This window comes from Meleagris gallopavo, chromosome 5 (genome assembly GCF_905368555.1).
Source record: "Meleagris gallopavo chromosome 5, MGAL_WU_HG_1.1, whole genome shotgun sequence".
In the NCBI taxonomy this organism is placed as follows: Eukaryota; Metazoa; Chordata; class Aves; order Galliformes; family Phasianidae; genus Meleagris; species Meleagris gallopavo.
Genome location: NC_139408.1, coordinates 15,821,953 through 15,842,197, shown reverse-complemented (window position 1 = coordinate 15,842,197; position 20,245 = coordinate 15,821,953). Strand labels below are relative to the sequence as shown.

The 20,245-nt window shown below is 44.3% G+C and overlaps 1 protein-coding gene across 1 annotated transcript in view; it reads right to left on the bottom strand.

Annotated features, from left to right (window-relative positions):
• LRP5 (LDL receptor related protein 5) overlaps positions 1–9,681 on the bottom strand; it is a 135,935-nt gene extending 126,254 nt beyond the window's left edge. The window contains exon 1 of the mRNA XM_085224402.1: positions 9,491–9,681. Coding sequence (XP_085080528.1) covers positions 9,491–9,572 — 82 coding nt within the window. The 5' untranslated portion in view covers positions 9,573–9,681. The remainder of the gene's footprint in view (positions 1–9,490) is intronic.
• Positions 9,682–20,245: the final 10,564 nt, after the last annotated feature.

Here is a 20,245-nt window from a genome sequence, read left to right as displayed (position 1 = left end):
TTCCATGAGCTGTAATTATTGTAGCAGGATGGAGAAGGGCTGCATGTGTTGAGGTGATAATCCCCAAAGTAAATGAATCCTGGATCACTTAAATCTGTTCAGTGACAATGAAGACATTAACACAGACCAGGCAAGTTGAGAGGCAATTTAAAACAAGTCACAAACAAAGCACTTCTACCTTCTCATCTTCCCTCCATTGTGCGACAGTCTGAGAGCCAAACAGCCCTCAAACACCGACTATGCTGCAGCTCCTCCAGTTTCACCAAGTCTATGGGTCAGACACAATTGGCAGAACCACACGCTGAAAGGAAAGCAAGCTGGCTCTTCAAGCTGCCAGGAAAAGGAGGGTGGTGGTTTTCTGTCTTGTTTTTTTTTTTTTTTCCTCCATTCAGTGATGCTGTCTCATCATCCTGCTCAGAGAAGTAACCCAACAAGTTTCCAAGAGCTCTCTTGACCACTGTTTTTAATTACCCACCTACACACATTACAGCCTTTAGCAATCGTGGTTCTTCAGACAGTGGGAAAATAGCAGAAAGCAAGCAGGTAGAAAGAAAGATAATACACCAGAGCCCTGCCTAGAACAACTTACAGACTGAGAAGAAACACTACCAATACTGGAGAAAGATACACCATCCAGGAATTACCAAATAAAGAGTTTGGAAGGTGATAGTTATGCAAGATCAAAGATTTAGCTGCACAAAAATGATCATGCATGCAATTTTGGTTAATAAAACACGCATCTTCCTGCCTTTTCTGGGATCCTTTACGTACAGTTTTGCTGGTGCGCAGCCTTATTTTCTTGTAACGAAACACCATGCAGTGAAAGTGCAGTCAAACAGAGCGGGTTTATTGCCAGAAGGTTATTTAAAAAACATATGTATAGGAAAAGATTACTCTGAGGTGCTTCTTGTGTAAAACACTCCAAGATGCATTCAGAGAGATCATCTATATATCATTGTCACCTTTCTTTAGATGCAAAGCTGGAGTTCACAGACTGCAGTTGCAACACCAAGAACAAAACCAGGCATGCTGAGTTCCAGCCCAACACTGAGTTACTGCAAAACTTTTCTCCTTAAAATTACTTATACAGATATGGAGGTGAAGTCTGCGTAAAAAGCAAGGTTTTTTATTCTTATTTTTATTCCCCCCCTACCCCCCAGAAATAGAAGGTTATTCAGTAACACAACCACTGGAATGAAAGAAGAAAACAGAGCAGGAGAAACTGGTTAACCAAGTATTTAAGCACATAAGAACATATATACATATTATATCCACACTCACACATACACAGGCACAGACATATACGGCATATATCCCCTTCTCAAACACCTCACACCCTTCCCCATGCACATACTTCAGCATGAGCCAGCCAAGGCCTTGCAAGAGATTTCTTCTGCCAGTGTCAGCACTTCTCAGAACTATGAGCAAATCCGTCTCTGCCCTGGGGAATTGAGTTATCTGGTAGCACATTTAAACTCAGAGCAACTACCAGTCACTAAATAAAGCCCTGGCATTTTCCAGGCCTCTGGCTCAGGCAAAACGCGTTCGCTTTCCATAAATGTCTGGAAGGCTGTTTAAAGCAGTGAAATCTGCGAACAGCAGAATGACCTCAGCATTAACAGACACCCAGCACATGGATTTTGTCACAACCATTCAAGATTCATTCTAGCAGAAGGACTACAGCCTCCCAGCTCCAGCAAACACGTCGCCTTCTGTTGCCTTCGTAGCGTACAAGAAGCCCAAAAGCAGCTAGGCTAACTGGACAGCCTCTCTGCCCTTTCAAGTAAAGACCTTCCCAGCCAGGTATCATTTCCAGTTGCAGTCAGACAACAGTAACGATCAATGGAAATGACCAGAGCCAGAAAAACACTTCAAAGAGAAAATTAATCGCAATGTGTATCACATTTTTGGCCACAAACTGGCTATGAGCAGACAGAATTTCTCTGGAAATGTTAACCATCTGCAGTACTTGTTTGTCAGAGTTCATCGGGTAGCAAAGACATGGCAGCACACCTCAAACACTTGACTAAGTGTCAAGCATACAATTCAAAGTTCAATTGGCACAGAACCACAGAATGGCCCTGGTTAGAAGGGACCTTAAAGATCCTTGAACTCCAACCCCTGCCACGAGCAGGTTTGATCTGCAGGCACAACAGAGCTCACTTCAGTCATAACCCCTCCAGAATACTGGATCTACTCTGTTCAAAAGAAGAAAAAATAAACACCCAGGAATATTTCCTGGCTCCTTATGGCGTGACGGTTTCTTTTAGCAGTTGACATGGGGGGGGGGATCAGGGAGGAAGGGGGTTTATCGAGAACACAGATCAGGAGAGATGAAGATCCAGGTCCGTACAGGTTTCGAGGCAGGCCAAAGGCAACGACGCCTGCATTAGCCACACCCTCCCTCAATCTCACTGTCAAAATGGATCCAGATGTTTTAACTATTTCTGCATATGCACTTTCCAGCGCTCCAACACCTGCAAACTGAGTTTTAGCACACGGATAAGTCATAGCCTTAACTTAATCCAGATAGAAAAAGCAAGCTGTTAAATCCCAGACAGACAAAAATTCTCCACAGCACAGATTTCTTTAACTCAACTACTGAAGACGTAGAAAACGTACAGACTTCTTTTAATCACCCACAGCTGTGTATACCTTCCAAGCGGAGACTGCTACCCACGTGCATTTCATCCTATTGCCTCTCATCTGAGGCTGTGACCACTAACACAGCGCTTCAGTTTGCCTTCACAGTTCTTGCAAAGATACATCCAGGTAAGCCCTCAACAGTTTTCTGCTATTAATGCATTTTTCCCCTTAAAAAATAGTAAGAATAAAACAATAAACAAACATATACTTCAAGCACATGTAGGGGAAACTGAAAAATCAAAAGCAAGATGAGAGTGATCTATAAGAGAAATTACGTCAGAATTTACTCCTACCACCACCACCAGGCAACTATAACCTGAGCTTCTTGGTTGTTTTAGAATTATAACTAAGGTTATGTAAATTAAAGCTCCTTTAAACCCAGGCAAAACATCCACAACATACAGTGTGACAGATATGCATTTAAAACTGGTAATCTACGGTTCAGTGGTTAAAGGTGACACCATCTATAAAACAAAGGATTAATTTTGAAATTTAAAATGTGCTGCTATTTCATAGACTTCTTCAAGCATTCTGGCTTCTGTATTAAGCTACAAGCGCTAAGAAAGAATATTAGGTATGTTACACAGACATCCCCTGTAGTTACACATCAGGCAGCAAAGCTCTTTGCCTTCCATTTGTTCTCTTTCTTGAATTATTCACTGTCATCAGCAGACAACTTGTCGTTCCAAAGCCAAGCCCTACTTCACTTCCTTCATGATAAAATGAAAAACTAATACAAATGTACTTCTACTCTATCTGTTTGAGCCTAGCAAGTTCACTGAGGAAGCACATCTTCTTACAGTAAAGGCAAAGCCAGGTCACTTAGAGTCACCTAGAGAAAATGGAATGGCAGAAATGGGGCAGGAAGTGCAGTTCCCGGACACAGAAGTTTGAGGCCAGGATATCCAGAGCTCAGGCTAACTGGAAGCAATACAAGTCTGACAAAGGCATTTTGTCTCAGTTGATCCACATACTGTCAGAGTTGTCTCAGTCAAATATCCCTCTCAATTTATAATGGTACTACAAGAAGAAACTCTTAGCTTCCTCACAGCCACACTTTATAGTATGAAGATTTGCATAAAAAGTAGCACTTAATTACATTTCTTTTAAACATTTTCCCCACTCTGAAGTCCAGTTGGGAGAGTTTTAATTTGGAAAAACAGAACAGAATGTGTTAGTATAAAATGAAGGCCAAGAAGAGTACAAGTACCAGACAAAACGCGCATGAGCCCAAAATCCAGGTAAACCTGAAACCTGCACAGAAGGTATGCTGAGTTACTGACAAGGATTTAGGTGGGTCACTGCTGTTAGACATAACTGGTACGTAATTAAAAACCTGCAACATGTAACTGAAAATAAATTCTCAACTCCAAAATGACCCCTCAAAAATACTTAGGTTACAGCAGCACTGTTTTCTTGCATTCTCCACTCCTTTTCCCTTTGGTTTAGTTACAACAGCACAGAAGAGTGGAAAAGAAAATGAACTTATACAAGACAGTGTTGCAGCAACACGATCCAATTCCCGAACACAAGCCAAGAAATTAACTCAGCAGGTCCACTCAATCAGCAAATTTTCCTCATCAGCTGAGAGGTGTAGAAACACCAAGCAGACAAAGCCTGCTTCACACACTCTGGCTTTGCTAACTCTTCAACACCACAGAAAGAAGAAGCCAAGCTTCTGTCTTCACCTGCAGCTTTCTCCTCCTTTAGATCTGTCCCATTCTTGCAGTCTGAGCATCCAGAGTCCATCAGTGCTAATTTATCAACTTCGTTATCATGTGTAATAAACCACTTGTAAAAAGGAGGTTTAAATTAATGCAACATCACTGAGAAATTAAAGTCAACATACACTCATGACAACCTAAAGAAGGGGCAAGAGAGAACCTCCAAAATCTCGACTGTCCTTGTGGGTTCCTTTCAATCTGGGCTAGTCTATGATTCTATGAAACCATCATCACAAATTTCTGGCGACTACTGAGCCAAATGGAGAGACCTTAAGGAGCCCACCAAGTAACCAAGCATCTGCCACCCCACGCAAACCTCAAACCAATGGGAACAGAAGAAAGAAAACCCTCACATTAGGACAGCTTCACTTTCACAGGGCAGTGCCTGTCCTTTAACAGGAACTCCCAAGAAAAATCTGAAAAAAATCAAGCCGTTCATATACTTGTTTCACCATGATAAAGACTGAAATAAACTGACCACATTTCCACTTTTCATAGTGGAGGGGAGAACTACGAGCTAACACACAGGCAAATTCACCAGAACAGAACAATCCATCATTTTTCAAGATAGCTCACAAGCAGCACACTTCATAGTCTCCTTAAAGAATTGCCTGTTATACCTACATAGGCTCCACAGAAAGACAAGAGCTCAAAAACCTTAACTGTGCCCACAAGGACTTCTATTACCGACTAAAGGAAGTCAACTTATGCTGGAGAAGCTCCACTTCCTTATGTATTAAAGATAAATAATGGATGCTAGGTTAGCAGATGATTCAAAACAACCTAAAACACTTCAGAAAGCCGAAAGAGTTAAGGAGTATTCAACATCTTTGCTATTAAGCAAGGGTACTTTTAAACACACATACTAATATTCAATGGTCTCAGACCATTCACAGCTGCACCAGGAACTCCTTACTGCACACGCTGTCAGCACTGTCCACTGCAATAAACCTTTGCACTCTGAAATGAAGCAATACTGTAGCTGATGCTCTTTGAAATATTCCTGTAGGCCTGTCCCCTTGAAGCTAATTTAACGTAACACATTAACATAATGTATTTATTGGCTTACAAGTGGGTTTGGTTGCTCTAACTCTTTTATCATCCAGAGCAAACTAATCAATTTAAACCAAGGATGTGTCAGTTTACTGGTGTCCTTGCAAAAGTCATCCATGGATGTAACATTAATACAGAACAACCACCTCACATGTGCCTGCGCTGGCTGGTAAAGCACAAGCCAAAAAAGAGCAAAGGGAACAACAGCTAAACTAAAACCCCTGCTTATTACACAGACCCTCCGCACCCAGCACTCATTCTTGGAACTCTCTGGAACTTCTCAGTAGAATCCTGTGGCTTGACAGATATTTCCAGTCTATTCTTTAGAGAACAGAAACCACCAAGATGAAGCACTGGTGAGTTCCTCATTCTAAGCTTTCCAAGTACAAGAAGGAACCGAAAGAATTGTTGGCGCATAAACTCTAACAAAAAACTGTACGGAACAATGCTCTCTCTTGGGCATACTTCCAGTTCTCTCTCCTCCTCTCACTACAACCGTTTAGTCTCCCACAAACTCAAAATCTGCTCTTTGACTCTGTCATGACATTTTCCTTGGGCTAACTTGACAAGCACAGGGCTCTCCAGAAGCATTTCCCACTTCAGAACGCCCAGCTGGCACACCTCTGACTTCTCTGGAACGTCCCAAGTGCCCCTGCAGCACGTGGCTTAGGCCAGCCAGCATCCTCAGCTAACACTGTCACAATTGGTCACAAATTGTCCACGTGTCTTATAATGAGGAGCAACAAAGTCACCTATGATGTGCAGCTAACACATCAACTCAGAGGCTGCTCCCTACCCCAAGCAGACAGGCTGCCTTCATACCATATGCTACACATACCAAAAATACAGACATAACGTGAAAGTAAACAAACTGAACTGCTGCCATTAAAGCCATTTTTTATTTTTTTATTGTTATTATTATTTACACTTTCAATTTTGCATTACTGGCTAAATAGAAGCAAATTCACATTGGACTCCCTTGTGAGGCTCTTTGGTAAGCCATGTGAGTATTCATTCCAGGAGAAATTTTGTAACATTTATTTGTTGTTACAGACAGACCTTACCATAACAATAAGACATAACAAGTTCCCAGAAACAATCTGTGTTTGTTACAAGTCACCTTGGCTTGCATTATCCAAGAAAGAAGCAGGATAGAAAAAAAATTCACTGCTGGAACAACACCAAGGCCTATTTTACTATTACGTTATAAGCAAGTAAAAACAATCGTAAAATAAAAGTTAAAGCAGCTGAGTTTAAAAAAAAAAAAAAAAAAAAGACATTTTTAAAATGGCAAAAGGCAACGACGGAATTCACACTGGGCTATTACTGAAATACATTCCCAGTCTTCTGAAGTATTGACCTTATGCGTCCGACTGATGCATTCATTATGTAAACAGCTACCCTGAGAGTAAATTTCAAGTGCTCAGACTTAGCAAATGAGTTCAGACACCGTATCTGAATGAGACTGAAAGCCTTCATCTGGAGACATTCACAGCCAGCGCTGTGAAAATATGAACTTAAACTTCGTGGTTAAGCCTGAAGCTCCAGTGTTGCCTCTCTCACCCAGAGGACCTGTGCCCGTGACTTGCACTGTGCTGGCAGTGGTTGCCAGAGTAGCTCCCTGAGCCAATGCTGGACTGACTGAAGCTGCACTGAAGTCATAGGGACTCCCACACAGTGCATTCCCTCGTCACCAAATTAAGCACGTGTTCCATCTTGCTACATTCCACACTTAGGCACAGCGAGAAGTTTCATCAGTTTTACATTATCTCAAGAAAATCAGTATGAATTAAAAGCCATTGTAAGGGCTGTGCTCAAGTGCATTTTTTATTTCACGGTGCATCCCAAGCTCCAAGCTTCTGTGATGATCCAGCACGCTCCTCTGTTCAGCTGTCACTATTCTGTATGTCTTGGTATTGGGCAAATCATCATTCCATTAAAGAAAATCACGCTCTCCCAATACAGCACACCACAGGCAGCAGCTAACCGAGCTCCAGTGAATTTAAGAGCAATTCTTGCTGAAGGTAACGTTTTAACGAGAGTTATTTCAAACGCTTCTACTTTTTAAGAGCCAGACATAAAACATCTGCTATACAGCATTAAGCACTTAAATATTTTCAGACAAAAATACATCCTTGCCATAGTTCCTGTGAAACTCTCAGAGGCAGAGAACCCTCCCTCCACAGAAGCACCAAGTGCAGCAATCACTCTGCCTCACCTCCAGGTCAGTACAACACACATCTTGCAGAGGTTTATCATTATTCCAAGCCACATTAATAAAACCAACTCCTGCCATGACCACGTACAGAGCAAGGACACTGCTCCACAGTAAAGTTATTTCACAGCCAAAGCATTCCAAACCCACTCTACCAAGTTGAACTTTGCAGAAGCTTCAACACCAGAGCAGTTCCAGCACATCCCCGATCCTGCCGAGATCTATTTACATACTTGTGAGATAAGCACATCAAAATACTTCTGAGAGGTAAAAGCCCCTTAAAGTCAGGCGCCTGCTCACAGGGCCGGGAGCTGGAAGTAGGAGCCTCCTCAGCATGCTCACAGCTGCTCTGCCCCACGTGCACACAGCACGCTCATCCCTCGGGCTCACAGGGGTCACAGCTTTACAAACACGTCTAGAAGGCAGCGACTCAGTGCCACAATAATGGAAGCACTGCCTCTACAATGAGATGAATCAAATTCATCCTCCGAATTACAACTTAATGTCACCGTGAACTGAATTACGCTACTAACCTAACTTTTAGTAGTCTATCTCCTTAATAAAGAGGAATCAGAGAATCACATGAATTGGAAAGGACCAGTGAACAGGGACACCTAAGCTAGATCAGGTGCTCAGAGCCCGTCCTGTCTGACCTTGGGTATCTCCAGGCATGGGGCATCTACCACCTCTCTGGGCAACCCGCGCCAGTGCCTCATCACCCTTATTGTAAAAACATTCTTCTATCCAGTCAAAGGACACTAAATATTTTAAACGTGTTTGTAAGACCAACAAGCAAACGTGTGGCAGCCCCAAGGAACACCATGTGCTCCTCACCCTCCACATAAAACAGCGAGTTCACTTCTTTCTTGCTAAAGCTGCATAGCTTAACTCACTCAAGTAGGAACATCTTCTCACTAACATGAGCGCTCAGAATGGGTTTTCTGAAACTATCTGGCAAGACCGAGGCTAGAGTTAGAAGAACGGACGTTCTGAGACGGACATCTTCCTCGTATAAACAGGACAGAACGAGCAAAACGGAACACGCACCTACATGGAGTTCCAACTAAAAATAGAGAGCGGCGATACAAGCAGCCAACGGTCAGCGCTCCCAATGACAGCATTAATAACCGCAGCCGCTTCAGAAAGGTGGGTGGCCCAATAAAAGAGGCCCCGGGGTGCCGTTCTGCCCTCCTTGGCCGCGCCGCCGACTTTCCCCAGCCGGCCGGCAAAGCTCCGCAGCGAGGCGCAGCGCCCAGCCGGAGCCCCGCACGTGCGGCGCTCAGCCCCGCGGAACCCAGCGCCCGCCCGCCGCCCACGGCTCGCAGACGGAGCCCGGCTGCGTGGGGGGGCCTCGCCGTTCCCCCACCCCCCTCCGCAGCCTCGCCGAGCCTCGGATTCCGCCCGTGAGCGACACCCGACACCAGCGCCTCCAAACCCCGCAGAAATCCGGGACCGCGGAAGCGCGGCGTTGGGGAAGGGGGGGCGGGGGGGAGACGCGCACACGACTTTTGTCTCTCTTTTGCAACCGGACGCGGCCACCGAGAGCCCCCCTCCGCAGGCCGGTCCCCGGGGGAAGCAGCCCAGCGAGGAGGGGACGGGAGGCCTCTGCGTGCGGCGGGGCCCCCAGCGCCCCAGGCCGGGAGGAGCCGGGCTATGGGGGCACGCGACGCGCCTCCTCGCCCTCCCGCAGCCGCCCCCGGGGAGCCCCGCTCTGCCCGGCCCGTCCATGTGCGCGTCTCTCCCCGGCGGAGTTCTGGGGAAGTTTCTCCAAACTCCGCCAACAAAAGGGGCAGAAGCTCACTCCGCCGCCGCTCCCCCCACCCCCCTTCCCTTCCCTTCCCGCGGCACTCACCCCCGGCCCAGCCCGGCTCGCAGCGCAGCACCGAGGCGGCCAGGAGCCGCAGCAGCAGCAGGAGCGGCGGCGCCGCCTCCATGTTGTGCCGCAGCAGCAGCTGCCGGAGCGGAGCCCGCCGAGCGTCTCAGGCAGGTTCCATGCTCGGGGCGCTGCGCTCGGCGGGGAGGGAGGCGGGAAGGGGGAGGCGCCGCGCCCGGCCCTCCTTCTCCTCCTCCGCCTGCCCCCCCCACTCCTGCCTCCCTGAAGGGGGCTGGGATTCTCCCGCTCGCGCCGCGGCCCGGGGAGGAGCTGTGCGCCCGCTCAGGCCCGCGCCGTGCACCTGGCGGGGAGCGGCGGTTCGACTCGGGGCTCCTCGCGCTTTCTGGAGACATTCGTCTGTTGGTTTTGGTTTTGTGTTTGGGCTTTTTTCCTTCGTGAGGGGGACACGAGAAGGGGCAGAGAAAAGAGCTCGCTGTGTGTTTACAAAGAAACTACTTATGCATCTGCACTGAGTGTGCCCATACCTGCTCCTTCGTCCACGAAGAAAGGCAGCTGCTTTCTTCCGAGATGGAGGTTTTCCTTCACCTTCCTCTTCCCAGCGATACAAGCGTTTCCTCACAATGCTCTATGTCTGCATCGCAAAGAAAGTCACTTTTCAGCAGTTCAGTTGCTTTTTCCCCATCAAACACGCCGCCTTTTGATACATTACCAGCAAGAAACAGGCAGAAGCTGCTCTGTGACATGAAGCCTTGGATGCCGTGCCAGGAGCTGAGCTGTGCCGCCTGCCCCCCAGACGTCCCACACCTTCCTCACATCCAGCTACCACAAACACCTCAGCAGCAGGGATGGAGTCAAGAATTTCCCTTGGAGCCTCCATTTTCCCTTGTGCCAACACCAAATTTACCATAGGAAATAAAGTTGCTGCAGGTGGAATCAACAAGGGATCCCCTTGTAAATCACAATCAAGCTGTAAATCACATGCAAGCCAACAGATGTTTAAAAGTTGCTTTTCCTTTCAGAGGTTCCCCAGACAGTGGCCATGCGCTAATAGATCTGCCCCGCTGTAAGTTCTGCAGCCATGATTGAGATTTCTTAGAGCCCCATGTACCCCTGCCCATCTCAAAAAGTGGGACCAAAAGCTCAGGAATTCTTTTGGGACTTGATTGTTACCAGGTGCAGGCTTCCATCAGGTTTCCTCCTTTCCTAAGAAGGGTTTAATGTTGGGATTGTGTTGAGGAGTTACAGAAGGTGCTGACCTTCATGCCAACCTACAAAGGAAAATAAAGCTTCCTGCTCTACTTTGCTGCTTGTTAAATACATAAAGAATGCTTATTTTAAAGAGGGCTGATTCCAGGTGACATTTCAAATTGGAGAAATCTCAGTGTTCTTCAAGACGGGAAAGCCAGCAGCTGGTCTTCCTTGATAGAAGTTCTGCAATAAACCAGAGCCCAAATCAGAGCCACTGTGAAATACTAATGGCAAAACTTTGTATGAAGAGATAAAGGTGATGCTGACTGAGAGATTTCAACGGAGACCAGCATTTTTCAAAGGAAAATACCTGCTGTAAGGAGAGTTATAGAGACTGAGAAAATCCACTTGTGGCTGCTCAGAGCCCCACACCAACCTTTGCTGTGATGGAGGACTATTCATAGGCGTAGCCCCCAGAGCTTCATACCATGTGAAAGTTCATTCTTTGCAGTAGCACAGAGCTCAAATGAAAATTTATTTTCAGAGTGTGATGTTCTTACCTGGCAATCCCCTTCCTCCTCCAGTTAACAGACTAGGGGGCAGTCTCCAAGCTGAAACAAAGGAAAGGGAGACTAGGCTATGGAGGTAAGCAGGTAGGAAAGATAGACTTACCAGATTTTATATTTATCAGATATAAAGTTTATGCTTCTTTGTGACTTTAATAGCAACACCTTTGCTAAAAGGACGTTTCATCACAATCTGGAGTGATGGCAAATCTAGTAGCAGCCAAGAGCTCAGTATTCCACCAATCACAAAGATGCAGCATTAACCCATTCATATGTTGCAGGGGTATTTGGAGAAAATAAAATTTGGGCAGCTGTGAAAAGAAGCCTGACTTACATGCTGAGGAAGCTGTCTCCTACCTTTGTGCCAGCCCTGCAAGAATTCCTCCAGCAAAGCTAGGGAAAGCAAAGCTGTGACATTCCTGAAATGTCTGACATACGTTTGTTAGGAAGTAAAAAACAGGTTAAAAATAATCTTAGCAGGCCTCATTTTTTTCCCCCTTTTTCTTATTTGAAGAAAGAGGGACTCCTTTCTGAGAAGGTTGTACGCTCCCAGCACAGAGGACTCCAAGCACAGAGCCAATGCCCCATAACTAACTTTTCCTATGTAAACCTGAGCAAGTCACAGTGTAGCACTTCCTCAGTTTCCCCTACATAAAAGGGGCAGGGAGAATAATTTTCCTTTCATCCTTTCTGCGTAACATACAGAAAGCTGCAGCAGGTTTGGGGCCTGGCCGTGCAAAGAAGGAAGGGGAGAAATGTAGACTGCAAGCCCTGCGCTCCCCCCGGAGCTGCAGGCAGGCCAGCTCTTGTTTTCTGCCATTGTTGTCGTCCCTGACAGAGAAAGGAGGGAACTGCAGAGGCTTAGAAGGGAAAACAAAGAGCCCAGCTGTATCTGAGCTCCCAGGGATGTCCTCCAGGATAACCTTGCCATCCCACCACAGCTGGAAAACTTGGCTCGACTGAAATGCTCTAAATGCTTTCTACATATTTACTCCTTCTGGATTTCTCTCTCCTATTCCAGTTTACAGCATTCTCTCCCAGCTGCCAGAACTGTCTGAGCTCCTGTAGAGCTAAACACTTAATGACAACTGCAGAAGCCCCTAAAGTGAATTTACTGCCTTATAAATGACACACAGGTTTATTTTATGGCAAATATCAGTACCTAGGCATGCATCTTTATTCCTCTTGGGCAGCACTGTTTACTGAAGACAAAGTCACTAGATCCAAACAGGCTGAAAAGGTTCTGTGGTGATTTGCAAAGGGGATGTAAAGAGAACTGTAAAAAAGAGACAGCAGCAAAACAGTTTCCTCCTCTAAGGCCATAGGAGGGTTACTTCCCTATTCCAGCATCTGAGATATAGGTCTTCATACTTCCTCACCCAGCTTTCAGACAGAAAGCAGCCTCAAGCTAAACATATAGAGAGATTTTTAGTCCTTCTCATCATTTATCACAGGTGAAAATGTGTATAGATAATCTACAGTAAGTTAGAAATGACTGAGGAAAATACTGTCTGGATGAAGGTTCCCTCATCTCCTCCAAAAAAATAGACATGAGAAGGACAACATATACATACAACAGCCATAGTTAAGATCACACCTCCCAGGAAGGCATCTAAAGAAACTTTAGCAAGGGGTGGGTGAGGTCATGGACTCATCAGGACATGCTTCAGAAAGCTTGGGCCATCCTCCAGACTCTGTAGGCAGCACTCAGTGGCTTTTCCAACACCAGTTGCTCACATTCTGCCTGTTGGTAATGGCAGCATTTCCCTCTTCTTTTATCCATCTTCCTGGTTTAGACCGTTGCTCCCTGTGAAAGTAAGCACAGCACAAACAAGGCCTGAGGTTACGGAGGACTTCTGGCACTGCTTTGAAAAAAGAGGCTTCTTAGGTGATAAACAACACAGTGTTCAGAGCTATTTAGTGGCAGTGCAGTTATTTAAGCTGTCTGATACAGTAGGGGAATGTTACCATCATCTCCTACTCTGTTGGTCAGGAATGGTGATAGCTAAATAGCAAGAAAACTATTCTTTTGGAGCCTAGTCAGGCAAGCAAAAGAGCACATCTGCATTATAGATATAACTGTAGAGAACCATGCATGTATGATCTGGAGTACTCTCCTTCATAGGCAAGCTACAGTGCCATGCCTGGAATTACAACCCTTGCATTTCTAGTGCAGCCATTTCCAGCACCATGACCCCAGTGAGGTTAGGGCAGCTACAGACTGGAAAATCTGGAGACATTGGGAATCAACAGATCAGAGTACTATGGGACAGAGCCTTCCCAGAGAAGTGAGCTAAAGGAGAGGTAGTGACAGGTTTGCAAAAGGAAACCTCATACTTTTTTTTTTTTTTTTTTATATTAGAAGTGTCCTGTTGGTATTAATTGAAACAGCACGTAAGGGTATTCTGCGTTAGCAAGATGGTGAGGATAAAGAACCCGTTCCCAAAGCCTCCTGCAAGCTAGCAGCCTCAGGAACAGAGGGGCTGGCACTGCCTGAGGAGGAGGAACATGTCGCCATAAAAAGTCCTGAAAACATAAAAATAGTTCAGTGGGTTTTTTGGTGGTGATTCTTGGACTCCAAATGCTTTTCTGGTCGTAACTATACTCCCTGTTGCAGCTACCAGAACAGCAGTCATCGCATTTCTCCATGCTGCACGAGCAAGTGTTGTTTAAGCCTCCGTTCCAGCTACCTTTTTGGAGCTGCTTAGAAAATTAACCATTTCTGGTGTTGGAGCCACACTTTGTCTAGTTCTTAGTCAAGAAAATTCTGTTCCAAAGAAGGGAAAAATTATCCCTTTGATGGCAAATAAGGGAACTACAAAAGGAGAGTGACTGTCTGAACACAAAGCGCATTGCAGTTCTCTTTGTCCTATGCTCTTTATGAAGAGCCATCTTTTATTACAGGCAACTCCAACATCGCAGTGCAAATCCAGAGTGTCAGCAAAAGTTAAAGGGATCGGCACAGAGACAAGTATTCAAGGAGTACTGTAAAAATCCCCAAGTGAAACACATAAAAAGAAATTCAAATGAAAAGTCAACTATAATATGTTTTGCCTGCTCCAGGCTGCAAGGTTAACTCCAGCCTGTGCTGTGTCTGAGCAACCAACCAAGTAGGTCAGTTTGTGCAGCTATGCATCTCCCTTTCTGCAGTGCTTGCAGTGACCTAAAACTTTACGTTTGCATACCCACTGCCACAAGGTATCACCTAAGGCCTTACAACAGTAGGCAGTGGCAGGTTTCTTCAGCCTCACTCCAGTGCTATCCATCACATGGGAATCGCTTAAGCAGTACCTTAGCTTTAGTCATGATGTAGGATAAAGCACACCCCGAGATTCCTTCTCCAAATGCAGGATTAATGTAACAGAGCTGGTCTCATTATGAGGATGCAAGAACAGATGCTGAATGTGTCACAGAGAAGTGCTGTGGTTTAGTCCAGCACCTTTACGTGCCTCTATGCTGTTCCAAGCATCCTTGCGCAGCACAGGTGTCTTGTACCAAGTAGGGTGAGAAAAGAGCTTCAGAATCCTTCAAAAGAACCGAGTAACTGTCTCATTTTTGGAAGAAAAGCATTATGCACTCAGTGGTATATACAAGTGATCACTCCCTACCTTCCATCTGCCCACCCATGGTAACTGGCTTTTCATCACAGCATTCAATTCATTGCAAACTGACGTTCACACACACCTTCTTTCCTCTGTGTACCACAGGTTTGATACTGATGGCAAAATTCCAGTCAGTGGTTGCAAACAGAATCTCCACACAGTCATACTTGAGCTGCTGAGGAACCCACATTACTGGGAGTGCAGGAGGTAAATCTGGAATCCATCTGTCTTCAGAGACACAGCATTTATTCACATAACAGCCAGGTCCTGCCTCACCTTATCCCCAATCAATCATGGTTAATACCCAACATCTAAAATAATACTATAAAAATAGTAAAATAGAATAAAAATAATAAAGTAATACTATAAAAATAACCTGCTACAGTCTGTGTGACCATGGAATCTGGGTGGCCGTGGAGTCTGCAGCCTTTGTAGTGTGATCACTCTTTCAGAGTAAATTGGGTGTACAGAGAAAATATTACAAAACACGATGGTCTGTTAACACATGCCTGTTACATTCATTCATATCTTAACAGACAAAGCTCACCTCCACCACTAAAAGCATCATCAAGTCACATGCTGTAAGACTAGAAGACTTAGAAATCATAGAAATAGTATCAGAATGAATATGGGCTGCTGTTTGGACTAGATGACCGTAGTGGGCTTTTCCAACCTTTATGATTCCACGATTCAGAACAAACTGATGGTAAGATGCCACCCTTAACTATGCTATAGATGAGATCACAGATAAAGGTTGTTCCTTTCACATTTGCAGCATGAAAAAAATTTCTTTAACTTTTGAAAGGTACTTAAGATACAGCCTGTTGTAAGCAGACGTGAAGCCACACTCAACTAGTTACTGCCCGATTAATTTTGGTGGGCAATTCAGATGCCAGGCAAGACTTGCTCTGTCCTGGCAAGATGGAAGTCTTTCTTGTACGCAATGGGAAAGGCCCCACGATACAGCTCAGAGCCATGACTATTTAGATATTAAAACAGTGGATGACAAAACTGATCCTGAAAACAATCTGTTACATGAACTCTGCCTGCTGAAAGCACTTGGAGTGGTTCTTGATGGGATTATGTTGAGTGCTCCTGGCAGCTGCCAAGGAAAGTATGTGGAAGGTAAGGGAGGAAAAAAAAAAAAAAAAGGAAGGTGACATAAGGGAAAATTTGCAGGCAGGAATAAATGGGAAAGGAGAGGTGATAAAGTTTTCTACAAGATTTATGCTGGCGTTGATGCACACAAGTTCACTGCATTTAGCATTTTCTTGAACATGATCTGCTCAGCACTTTGTAAAATATAAGAACCTGTAATATGCCTATAGGGAATTTCCTATCTGGCAAGCGAGATGACTGAAACTGTACAAAAAAAATGAAGTTATTTCCACGGCAGTGCAACAGTGTGAGATGAGCCTGAAGGTCCGCAATGGAGAATAATTTCCCGTAGATGGCAGCATTGGTGAGCATCATCAGCTAAACCACAGCTTCGGGTAGTCGAGCTCACACCTATGGTTTTATAGGAACTTTTTGTAGCATCTTTCAGTGAGGGAAGCAAGGTTTTTTCAATCATTAATGATTCTGGACTCTTTACGGCTCTTCTTCACGTATTCCTCTCTGATAGTGAGATTACGCTCTAAACATACAACATTTGCACAGTACAAATATGTAATAGACATGCATTCTGCCAGAATGATACAGCCCATCGCATACAGAGGCTCAGAAACTTGGTGCAGAAGTATCACTCAGGAGCTCAGAACCTACGCACAAGAATTTTTGTTACTTAGGAAGTATCAGCATCATATCGATCAATCAAAATAGAGAGGATACAATATTCTGCTTAGGTAATAAAAGAGGTGAGGCTTTATTACTTCTTGGATTTTTGGATGAGATTGGAACAATTGTTTAAGTCAGTGCATTAGAACACTCTGCCAGAGAAGAAGACATGACTGAGTTAAGGTCTTGGTCCATGGAAAAATGAAGTCTTCACAAGAAACTTCCACTAGTTCCCTCAATTTGCTGACTTCACTGCAGAGCCAAACCAGTCTCAAAGTTAGCTTTGATTTACTGATTTTCACCTCTCCTTTCTGGATTTTCCTTACAACAGTACAGGACAGAGATAAAAATCAAGGAGGCCACAGCAAAAAGTAAATTACAATTGGCATGGTGAAGAATGATGATAAAGCTTGCACAGATACAATAGTAAAAGGAAAATAAGTGAGGAACTGAGTTATTATAAGGCAGTGAAAGGTCTTGTTAGTGTCACAAAAAGGCATAGTTTGTAATGAACTTTTTGCTTCAGTATCTATTAAAAAAATCACTATGGATCAAGGCAGTCAACAACAGCAACACGGGGAAAAACCTCACACCGGAATTCAGGAAGAATAGAAAAGATATGGTACACAGAATTAATTTCATCCAACTAAAAACTAGGAAATTTAGGAGAACCTTCAGAGCTATTACTGGTGACCTCTAACAGCTCATGCAGGATTAGAAGTGCCTCTGGAAGGCAGAAGAGCCATAAAGAGAGCGCTCATCTTTGAAAGGGAAAAGGGAGGACTCAGAAACATGACTTGCTTAGTTTAATTCCAAGAGAAAACAAAAAACTAACATACCATTTGGAAGCATCTACGAGGAAAATATGGGTTGGATGAAAATACTACAGAGTAGCTGTGATATTCATCGGAAAGCTGCATCAGTAGCTGCAGTAGTCATCAGGATTGGCTGGTCTATAGGAAAGAGGAAAAGTGACAACATATTCATTTCTGTAAAGAGAAAAGATCTGCCCTCTATGTCCTTGGTTAACAGGTCAGGAAGCTCAAACCACAGCAATGGAGGTTTGGCTTTGAATAAAGGAAAAATATGGCAGTAATAAGTATAGTTGGAATAGATGTGAGAGTGAGGAACCAGTCCTAGCAGAGTCTTCAGCAATCCAGTAAGACAGACACCTCTAAAATTCATTGCACACTGCCCATTCTGTCCTGAAGCTGGGGCACAGGGCATCTGACCTCCTGAGGTCTATCCTCTCCCTCACTTACTCTAATTTTAATATTTTCTTACAAAGCCATTATATTGGGTTATTAACTGAATACTCAAGAAGAAAAAAATAAATAAATAAAAAGAGGAAAGATGTAGATAGGGTTGTAAGTGATGGAAAAAAATCGTCAGATGCTGACGCTGACTGCCATGAGATCGATCAACTAGACCAGGCAGTCCTTCGTGGCATTTTTACAGTCATTGTGCATAAATCCTCTCCACATAGGGGAAGAAGCCACAGGATTTGGAAAGGCTCTGTGACTCTCCAAAAGTCTGGTGTTACCCTTGGGGTTTGCAGAATGACAAGATGCCCATCCAGCCACTGCACATACTTTTCCCCATGACCACAAGTTTCCTGTATCCAAGCCCTATGAATTGTCAGTATGCAAGGTCTTCTCTCCCTTCCACTCAGCAGGACAGACTCCAATGCTGTCCTGGAATAACACTGTTTTCAAGTGCACAAGTAAAGACCACCATATAACACCTACAATCAGGTCCATCAGTTCATTAGTGAGGAAGGCAAAAGCTTCCACAAAATAAAAATCACTATTAATCATTCTCTTCCCTTAAGTGCTATAAGACTTCTAAAATGCATTGCCAGCTCATATGAATGGGCCCAGTTCAACAGTGCTTGATATTGCTTTGGTCTACACATTCTGTGACATGAGAAGTCACATAGATATCTATTATTATTATGAAGAGACACTATAAACTCTGAAACAACACAAAACCAAATGAAAAATAAAGGGAAAACACAACAGGAATAAAGGATCCTTAGCAACTGGGCAATAAAAAGTCATAGTGGAAAGTATAAGATGGCTACTTGACAGATAAAGTGCAAGCTCCTTGTTTTCAAGACTAAAAGATCAACCTCAAGAAGGAAAGCCATGGAAAAAAGAAAAAAAATGTCTATAAAGGGGCAGGAGCTCTGTATCTGAGATGATTAGTAGGCGTACGCTGCAGCAGGTTATTAAGCAGCTTGGTTTGAGGAAAACCAAATGTTTTATTTCAAGCCTCCAAAAACACTAGGCTGAAATATGACCATCAGTCTACTTGGTATAATATATCAGAACTCATCTTTCTCAAACTACAACGTCTATTATTTTTTGAATAATTTGCAATTCAAACAAGGCAAGTGATAGCTAAATCTCAGGCAGTTCATTTTAGTAAGAAGCCATGGAAGGCCTTCAGTATTTTACTCTTTGGTCAAAGGGCGAGCACTCAAGTCACTTGCTTGGAGAACAAAGGTGTGGGGAAATCTGCCTGTGCCTCCTCTCTGAAGTGGTTGTATTTGGAACATTAGAGTCTTGTCTTGGAGGACCAGAGAGGAAAAGCAGAGAAGCCACATCCTATGGAATTTCAGCTAACTGGGAAGCAGGAGCCAGACCAGCTCCAGTTCTTAAATACTGTAGCCTGTTTGGGGGGCCAAAAAGAACAAAGACCTGGAGAAACAACAACCAGGCTCTCAAACTATCCTCCTGAAATTCAGCAGTATTGCTGCTCCTTCAGCAACAAGGCTGGCACACTCTCTTTGTACTGTCCCTGCCAGGAGTAAGGACACAGTGCTCACTGATTACATTGTGTTCCAGTCCATGGTATCTGTATAGAAAAGGTAGAATCCTTGTTTTCCCTATCTCTCTTCTATTTTTAAGCCTTCTAAATGATTAATACTGGTTATTTGGGGCCTCAGGGTGGGGAAAGAGTTGGAAGAGGAGAGAAAGGGGAAAAGACCGAAGAAAGTTGCCTGAGCAGCTGACTTTGTTGTTATGACAAAAAGGAAAATGCTCAAGTTCTAAGCACTCAAATTTCTGAGAAACCCATGACGTTGGAGATGCAGTGCGTGCTCATCAGCCTTCACTTAAATATTTACTTTGTCTCCATGACTGCCTCTGATCCAAGCTCTTGGCGCCATGACGTCACTGGAAGAAGCTAAGACCAGACCCCTGGTAGGAGAGGTGGTCATCAGACTGGCTTTCTGGCACTGCCCCGGATTAGTCATCAGCTACCCTGCATATACCCCATTATTGCACCAACAGGCAGCAGGCCAGCTTTTGGCTCTAACATTCTTACTTCCCTTCTGTCTGCGGTAGGAACTCTCCTTTATTTGCTTTTTAACTAGAAGAACAAGAAAGGTCTCTGAAGGAGATTACAGGTTGTGGGCAAAATCCAGTCTGGAACAGATGGGAACAAAGAGAGTTGAATTCAGTGACCAAACACGTTGGTATTCTTGTGAGGTAGGACATCACCGGTGCTTGCTTAGAAGCAATAAATAAATAAATACATACATACATACATACATACATACATACATTCATTCACCCCCTTCTCTTAAAGTAGGAAGGCAATCAGGAAGATTAAACTGAAATATCCTGATACCACTC